The sequence below is a fragment of the Eptesicus fuscus genome, chromosome 13 (genome assembly GCF_027574615.1).
Source record: "Eptesicus fuscus isolate TK198812 chromosome 13, DD_ASM_mEF_20220401, whole genome shotgun sequence".
Classification (NCBI taxonomy): domain Eukaryota; kingdom Metazoa; phylum Chordata; class Mammalia; order Chiroptera; family Vespertilionidae; genus Eptesicus; species Eptesicus fuscus.
The window spans coordinates 47995114-48004631 of NC_072485.1; the positions used below are offsets into that span (position 1 = coordinate 47995114).

Sequence of the window (9518 nt, forward strand, 5' to 3'; positions counted from 1 at the left end):
CCAGATAACTCTGCAATATAAAAAATTCAAGTCTTTTTATTTTTTAAAATATATTTTTATTGATTTCAGAAAGGAAGGAAGAGAAAGATAGAAACATCAGTGATGAGAGAGAATCATTGATCAGCTGCCTTCTGCATGCCCCCCTACTGGGGATCAAGCCTGCAACCGGGGATGTGCCGTGGGCCGGAATAGAACCTGGGACCCTTCAGTCCACAGGCCCACGCTCTAGCCACTGAGCCAAACCAGTTAGGGCTAAAGTCTTTTTATACTAAAGACAAAGAATTCAATGTTTCCCAATCTGATACTTTATTTTTAAAAAATTTATTATTGATCTTTAGAAAGAGAGGAAGAGAGAGAAACATTGATGTGAGAGCTCGAAACATTGATCTGCAGCCTCCTTCATGCCCTTACTGGGATAGAGCCCACAACTCAGGCATGTGCCCTGCCCAGGAATCCAACTAGCAACCTTTCAGTGCACAGGACAACGTCCAACCGAGCCACACCAGTCAGGGCTCCAACCAGATATTCTTACCTCTCAATATCAGATGATTCAAACAAATGGTCTTAATCTGCTGCCTCCACTTCCTATTCTTTTTCCTGCATAAAGTTTTGCAACTTAATTTAACAACAGAACATTCTGCTAAAACAATTCTGGAGTAAAATTATCCTTGATAAAAATTATGAAAAGACAGCATGCTGTACTGGAATACAGACATGAAGAAATTTCTAGTCCAGGAGTTGCCACTCAACAGCTGTGTAACCACTCACAAGTAACAATGGAGGGTAAGGGGATAAATAGGTGTATTTATCCATAAATTGGATTAAATTAGATGATCATTACAATTAACTTTCAACTCTAAAATTTTATGAAATGCAAAGATCCTCATTAACTCCATCATTCACTGATCTCTATCTGCCACACCTGACACTGAGAAATATTCCCTCACTTTTTTTGACTTTGGATTTCTGAAACAGAAAATTCTAATTTATAGTGGTTATGTCTTTCATGTAAACATATAAAGTTAGCCTTTCATGTAAAAAATAATAATAATCCGGAAGGCAATTATGAAAATCCCTCTATAAGTCATTAGAGACCCAGATTCTCTCTAGGGTGTGGGCCCTTAGCTATATGGTCCAAATTAGCTGTTGGAGCTCCATTCTTTATATCAGCATGCTAGTCTCAGGAAAGAGAAAAACTAGGAAGGCATACCCTCATCCTTAGTAATATTTTTGGGATACTGTGCTCATTTCTGCTTACATCCAACTGGCCAGAACTTACTCACATGGCCAAATACGTAGCCAAAAAAAATCAGAGGTTCGATCACCATTGAGAACAGCCATTGGCGAAAATTAAATGTCTCTCCCAACACCTTTTTCTATGGTTCCTTTTCTTTTTCATCCTCTTAGCAATAGTGTTCCCCAAAGCTCAGTCCTTGGTCCTCTTTTCCTTTCTCTACACCTACTTTCTGAGGGTACTCACACAGTGTCATAGCTCCGTCTACTCTAATGACTCTCAAATCTTTGTGTCCAGCCCCTACCTGTCCCATCGTTTGAAGTCTCCATTCGGATAGTATCTGGAGGTGGGGCCATAGTGATGGTACTTGGAAGTGACTAGGTCATGATGACACAGCCCTCATGAATGGGATCAATGCCGTTGTAACAGAGACCCTAGAGAGCTTTCCTGACCCTCCCACCATGTGACAACCTGGTAAAAAGAGGGCCATCTGAGTCAGGAAGCAGGCCCTCATGAGACCCTGAATCTGCCTGTGCCTTGATCTGGGATTTCCCAGACTCCAGAACTATGAGAAATGTTGTTTAAGCCACTCAGTCTATGGTAATTTGTTATAGCAGTCCAAATGGACTAAGATATTATTTTTAGTCATCATTATACATGACATCTTCAGAGCTTTTGATACTTACTCATCATTTCCTCTTCTTCAAAATTCTCTACACCTAGGATTTCCATGATACCTCACTACCTCAATTCTCTTGCATTTGCACTGACCACTCCTACTCAGTTTCCTGATGGCTATGCTCTATCTACCACTTAAATATTGAATTTTCTCTGGGTTCAATTCTTAGCGCACTCTTCTTTTCACTTTACACACATTCCCCGAACATTTTCCCTTTATATCTGAAAATCAACTGGCTGTAAGTAATTGCAACTTAAATCTCTAATCTTGACTTCTCACCTCACCTCCACCCATATACCTAAAAACCTAAATACATCTCTACCTTGATTATAGGGAGATACCTTTAATTCAACATATCCAAAGCTAAGCTCAGCAGCCTTCCTTCATCCAAATTCATTTCTTCTCTTGAATTCCCTATTTGCATTCACAGCATTATCTCCCACCCAATTACCCAGCCTAGAACTTTTGTTACCCTCAATTATTCCTTCTTTTTTACAGCTCACCTCCACTCATTACTAAATTTGATAATTTTAGTTTTCCAGTTCTAGAATCCATACCTCCCTTTCCATTCCCACTGTAAAAGCTCCTGAGTTTTCTCACATTTGTCTTTCTCACTCCAGTGCATTGCCATCTGAACCACATTTCTATGTTGTTTCCTGCTTTACAAGAACCCCTACTTCTCAACAGGCCTCACTGCATACAGAGGCAAGGCTAACTTTCATAGTCTGATATACAGAACTTTTCCCAATCTTATCCCAACCCACTCCAATATCCTAGCATACCTAAATTCTCATCTACACTATACCTCTTTCCATCCCTGGAACAAGACATTCACACATTTATATGTTTTTCTCTCTGCCTGTAATCTCCTCTACCCTCCTTTCTGCAGGGCAAATGTTTACTCATCCTACATAACTTGGTTTAAACATGACCTCTCATAAGAAGTCTTCTTTTTCCCTCAGCAAAGTGGATCCATCTTCTTCATTTATCATTAGTTATTTCAAGGCTGTCTCCATTAATGACTGTTAGGAACAGAATCTTACTCTTTACTCATGTATTTTTGTTTTAACATTAGCACAATGCCTGGAAAGCAATAAATACTTGTCAAAGCAATGAATCCCAAATGGTTCTTGACAGTTGGCAACAAATAACAACCAAGAAATCCCAACTACTTCAATACAAAATGGGGGAGAGGGAGGAAACGCAGGCTGACTGTAAATTACCATCCTACCTAATAAAAAGGTAATATGCAAATTGACCGTACCATCGACACGTCCACAAACCACACCCACAAGCCAATCAGAGCAAGTATGCAAATTAATCCAACCAAGATGGCTACAGCCACAGAGAGCAAGGTTTCCCAGGTAACAGAGCAAGCCAAGCTTTCTGGGAGCTGTTGCAGGCCTAAGCCTCCACTCAAGCTACAAAGTTTCAATTATAGAAGGTACACAAATTCAAACAGAAATGGCGGCAGAACGGAGCTTAAGAGAGTAAGCCAGGGTTGCGGGCGGCAACAGGGGAAGCAAGCTTTCCGCACACCCTGGCTGGGCTCAGCCTCCGCTTAAGGCTACAAAGTTTCAATTATAGAAGGTGAATTAACTGCCACAGAAATGGCTGCCGGACTCAGAGGGAGCAGCAGGCTTGGCTCTGCTCCAGGCTACAAAGTTTCAATTGCAGAAGGAAAATAAATTCCAGATACCAGGGCCTCCGCTTGGGTCGCCAGGGGGTGTGGCTGGCCTGCAAACCACCACAGGCCCCTCGCTCAGGCCGCCCCACGCTCCAAGGGAACCCTCACTCTGATCTGGGACACCCTTCAGGGCAAACCAGCTGGCCCCCACTCCTGCACCAGGCCTCTATCCTATCTAATAAAAGAGTAATATGCAGATTGACCATCACTCCAACACACAATATGTCTGCCCCCATGTGGTCAAAGATCCTGCCCCCATGTGGACACAAGATGGCCACCAAAAGATGGCCAGCAGGAGAGGGCAGTTGGGAGGCACCCGGCCTGCAAGGGAGGGCAGTTGAGAGGGACCAGGCTTGCAAGGGAGGGCAGCTGGAGGTGATCAACCCTGCAGGAGAGGGCAGTTAGGGGTGACCAGGCCGGCAGAGGAGGGAAGTTGGGGGCAAACAGACTGGCAGGGGAGCAGTTAAGCATCAACCAGGCTGGCAGCGGAGTGGTTAGGGGGTGATCAGGCTGGCAGGCAGAAGCGGTTAGGGGCAATCAGGAAGGCAGGCAGGCAAGCAGTTGGGAGCCAGCAGTCCTGGATTGTGAGAGGGATGTCCGACTGCCCGTTTAGGGATCGGGCCACCGGGATCGGGCCTAAACGGGCAGTCGGACATCCCTCCAGGGGTCCCAGATTGGAGAGGGTACAGGCTGGGCTGAGGGACAACCCCCCTCCATGCACGAATTTCGTGCACCGGGCTTCTAGTCTATATATATAAAGAGCCAGGGTCCGTAACACCCAAAACGACCAAATGGACGGCTGAACACCGGAAGTCAGTCCTGTAGTCAGTGCCGAGGGGGCCTCAGATCAGACCCAGAGAGAGAAGCAGGGTCTGATCTGCAGTCTCCATGGCAGCTGTTGAGCCAGCCCTTGCCTTTCTTTCTCTCCAGCAGCCGCAGGGGTTGCTGATCAGCCCTGCCTCTCTGATCAGGCCCGGAGACGCTGACTGGCATAGAAACTGACCAATCAGAACCAAATCTGGATGAACTGCAATGAACCAATGCTGCCTAAGAGGCGGAGCTTTTGACGCTGACTGTTATAGAAACCGACCAATAAGAACCTAATCTGGATGAACTGTGAAGGCAGAACCTAAGGTGGGGGCTGAGGAGGGGTTTTAAGGGCAACAGCTGTTTGGTGTAAGTTGCAAGAAAGCGGTTCAAATTTTTAATGACTGGTTTGGCAGTATAGTGCATATGGCTGGCTATCAGTCCAGATATAGGGATTATGTATTTTTGTCTGCCAAGAGTATCTCCTCCTGATGAAAAAGGCTTTTCATTTAAGCAATCTTATCCTATATCATCTATCTATACTACTAAAAGGGTAATAAGCTAATTGGACTGGGTTGACCGGCCATCTTCCGGATATCCGACTTCCTTCCTGACAAAGCCATGGTGGTGGGGGGGCCAAGGCAGAGGCAGTTAGGGGCAATCAGGCTGGCAGGGGAGGGCAGTTAGGGGCAATCAGGCCAGCAGGGGAGAGCAGTTAGGGGCGAGATCAGGCCGGCAGGGGAGGGCAGTTAGAGGCGATCAGGCAGGCAGAGGGGTTAGGGGCAATCAGGCAGAGGCAATTAGGGGCGATCAGGCAGGCAGGCAGGTGAGCAGTTAGGAGTCAGTGGACCCAGATTGCAAGAGGGATGTCCAATGCTGTGGGATCGGGCCTAAACCAGCAGTCGGACATCCCCCAAGGGGTCCCCGATTGGAGAGTGTGCAGGCTGGGCTGAGGGGAACCGCCCCCCCCTCCGTGCACTAATTTCATGCAACGGGCCACTAGTAGTTCAATAATAACCAATTAATTTTAAAAATGTCTCAAACTACAATATTTCAGGTATTGTGCATAAATTTACCTTTTAGTTTATCTCACTTAGACAGCTTAAATAAAACTAATGAAATATCTAAGAAATATTTCAAATGCTTTCTCTACCATACATAAGCAGGTTGATATGAAAATATAAGAAACTCAGGTGATTATGATATTTGACTAAGTTAAATACCATCTAGATAAATGGATGAAATTCTAAATATATTAATGGGCTGCAAAAGTAAACAAAAAAGGAAAAAGGAAAGTCTTATCAAGGACTTAACCCATGTGGTCATTATCAATTTTTCTTGGACAAATCTCAGTAAAAGAAAGGGGGAAAAAAAGAAAAAGAAAAATAGCTGGATAAATAACTTAACCTATCAGAAACAAATGATATTTCCTAATTATTGTGCCACTGTACAAATGCAAAATCAGAAAAATGAAGTCCTGATTTCAAATTATCAAAATTGTCATCCTGTGTACCAAAAAGTTGTCCGTTTGATTCCCAGTCAGGGCACATACCGATCGATGTTTCTCACATCAATCTTTCTCTCTCCCTCTCAATCTCTCTCTTTCCCTTCCTCTAAGCTTATCCTCGGGTGAGGAATAAAAAAATAAAATTAAACTGTCATAAAAATCAGTGGTTTTCAAGCTATATTCTCAGCATGAGAATATAATATTCTCAGCATGAGAGTAGTATAATACAGTAGTATAAGAGCACAAAACTGGAAATAAGTTAAATATACAGGAATATTAAACAAATAAATAAATATATTAAGAATAACAGAAGCTGTATTTTTCACTGACAGAGAAGAATGTTACAAATATGAAAAAGAAAAAAAGTAGAATGGATCCTGGAATGTTGAACTGAAATTGGAGGTATTGGTGTGAACTCATTGCTTTCAACATATAAGCAAAAAATATAGGTGTGAATGTGCATGTGAGTGTGTATACATACATGTATTTCCTAGCTCCGTCTCCTGGGACAAAGTAACAACCCAACAGCAAAAAACACACTGGCACTGAGACCTTAGCTTCTAAATGTCATTCTCTCCTAAAAGGATCCAGGGTTTCCTAGAGAAATAAATGGCTGATTCCAGGACTAAGACAAGGTCAATACAAGAAAAGCCCAGAACATATTCTTGAGCCAAAAAGTAAGGACACTCTCAAAGAATGATGGGACATGTCGTAACAACACAGTAGCCAGCTTGAATGGGCTCTCACTGGCTAGATGGGAAACAATTTGAACATCCAAATAGTAACAGAATATAATCCACTAAAAAAAAAAAACACACAAGCCATACAGATATAATGAAATGCCTTAAAAGTTGGATGAGGAACAAGACATTTACATAGTTTCCAAGTAATCCTCACAAAAACTCTTTACATATTAACTTTATAGTGGAGAACCCTCTCAGGCATTGCTTTATAACAAGTAATCAAAGTGAAATTGCACACCAACTTAGAGGATGCCATGTGCATCCCTTCTATGATATTCCTGCCCAAGTACATAACCTGGATGTGTCTAATCGTAACAGAACAGTGTTCTACAAATAACTACAAAATAACTGCCCTGTAAAATTCACAAGTTTCAAGATTATGAAAGTCAAAAGATGAAGGTGTTGTGCCAGATTAAAGAAGACTAAAGAAACATAACAAATAAATGCCACACATAATAAAATTGGACCCTTCTGCCAGTAATGGCACAATCAGCAAACAAAACTTAAACCACTTGGAGAACTGTGTGGAGTAATATATTGGTGTCGATTTCCTGGTTTTGATGAGTGTACTGTGACTTTGTAGAAGAATATGCTTGTTTGTAGAAACACACGTAAGCATTCTGAGGTGATAGGACATCAACAAGGCCAGCAGCTTCAGGGGGTAAATTCTTTGCACCATACTTGCAAGTTTTCTGCAAGTTTGTGATCGTTCCCAATTTTTTTAAGTGAGATAAGAACAATGTCGCTAAAAATGAAATTATGTTAAAAACCATCTGTGATTCTCCATATTGTTGATCTTCCTAAGAAAGAGACACCAGACTATGCAAAATTACTAGGAAATAATACACAAAATTTTGGATCCAGAAGACATTTTAAACATAGCCCAACCCCCTTATCTTAACAGTTGACCTCAATCAAGTCACGAGCAGGTGGAAGACTAAAGAATGTAAAGGGTTCCCACTAAAGAAGGTTATTAGGAGAGGAATAATGAACAGTGGACTAAGAGTGGGTAGAACAATGGTATTCTGACGCTGCAAATAACTGTAACCATCAGCAAAACACAGCCTCAACATTTCCTCTGGAAAAAATAAAGAGACTGTCTAGTTGAAATCTAAATAAAATTCCTTGCAAATGTGCAACCAGATTTACCCAGAAATAGATGTGTTTCCCCAGATCAAGTTATCCCATGATGCTTAGCTATACAGTAGGACAAAGGGATACAAATACAAAATAAAGGTGCATGTACCCTGAATCCTAAGTAGAACTTCATCAATTAAGTTCAAATGCAATGCGTCTGCCAAGTTGTTCCTTATGAATAAAATTTTTTGAGACGAGGGAAAAGACTCCCTCCTCCAAGTGCAACAAGATCACCTTCAAGCGATCCACTTCCAAGATAAGTGTTCAGAATCATTCTCCAGTGACCGGTCACACTTGTCTTGAAATACCAGGGCGCGATTCCTAGAAATGTCTGAAAAGTGCAAGGATCCTTCTTCCCTTCCCCAGGAGGACCACGAGTTCACCGGGGCAGTGACTCGCCCGGTCCCCGGGAGCCAGGGGCGAGGGAGCACGGGACTCTCGGCACTTCCTCTCGGAGAGGACAGCCCCCCGCGTCACGCGTTACTCACTCAGGATGCGGGGCAGGAGTGGGTCCCGGAGGCACTCGGCACAGTTGGCTCCCGCCCTCCCAGCCCTGCGGTCCGGGCCCAATCCCGCCCGCACCCCGGTGCGCTGCCCTTGGTACTCGGCCCCCTCCCGAGCGAGCGAGCGAGGACCCAGGCGTGGGACTCGCCCCCAGCCCGCCCCGCGGAGCCGCCGAGCGCCGGAGGGACGCGGCCTCCTCCCCTCCCCCGCCCGCGTGCCGGCCGCACACGCCCACCGCGAGGCTGCGCGGGGCCAGGAAGGCCGGACGCCGACCGCCCCCCCCCCGCCCCAGCTCCGACGCGGCCCGCCGGGCCCTTCCCGCCTCCGCGCCGCGACGCCCGGCCCCGCGCAGCCCACTGGCCAGCAGCCCCGGGGGGCGGGGGCGACGCCCACCCCCAGCCTTACCTGGCTTCTCGTGGTCGTAGCCTACAACGATGAAGTAATCGGCCAACCGCGCCATGGCCGCCGCCGCCGCGCCCGAGAAGCGGGTGCCCGTCGCCGCCCTCGCCGCCGCCGCCCACCGGGCCCGGGAGGGCTCAGCATTTTCCCTGCAGCAGCAGTGGCGGCAGCGGCGACACTTCAGCCATGTTTGACAACCGAGGCACGCTCTGCGCCTGCGCCGCTCCCGCGCCGCTCCTCCCCCTCCCCCACCCGCCGGCCCCGGGGCCGGGCCGGGCCCGGGGAGCCCACCCCCACCCTCCCAGGGCGGCCGGCTCCCGCGGGTGTGGCGAGGGGTCAGCCCCAGGTATCCCCGCCACGTGCGGCCACCGCCGCAGCTCGAGGTGGTTCCCTTTTGAGAACTGGCTGCTCCTTAGTGGCTCATCTCCACCTCCCCCTCCTCTGTTTTTCCTACAGCTGGGTGTCCTTCCTTCCGCCTTCTCTATTCTTTCTGGATTTGGTAAGAAGAAAGACAGGGATGGGTAAGGGGGTCCCCCTGGAAAGTTTGCTGCTTCCCCTCACCCCCACCCCCACCCCCAAGATGAGATTCTCCCGCCCTCAGCTGGAAGCGTGGAATTTGCACCGCCAGGGCTTTTGCTGCACGTTTCCTGTTTATGTTGTGTAGATGGGAATTTTAGGAACATGCCACCCAGCAGGCGGGGGAGGGGGAGGCTTTTGCGCAATCATCCGAGGCGCCTAGATCTTCAATGCAGGGTGGGCTGGGGGCGGCTGGCCGGGGCTTCCCCAGGAGGTCCCGGGCGGGGCGGGATCCGGCCGTGGAA

General features: G+C 46.5%; 1 protein-coding gene across 1 annotated transcript in view; it reads right to left on the reverse strand.

Moving 5' to 3' along the window:
• The window catches only part of SBF2 (SET binding factor 2), a 366350-nt gene extending 357259 nt beyond the window's left edge, over positions 1-9091 (reverse strand). Inside the window, exon 1 of the mRNA XM_054725562.1 lies at positions 8704-9091. Within this exon, the coding sequence (XP_054581537.1) occupies positions 8704-8758 (55 nt within the window). The 5' untranslated portion in view covers positions 8759-9091. The remainder of the gene's footprint in view (positions 1-8703) is intronic.
• Between the last annotated feature and the right edge of the window lie 427 nt (positions 9092-9518).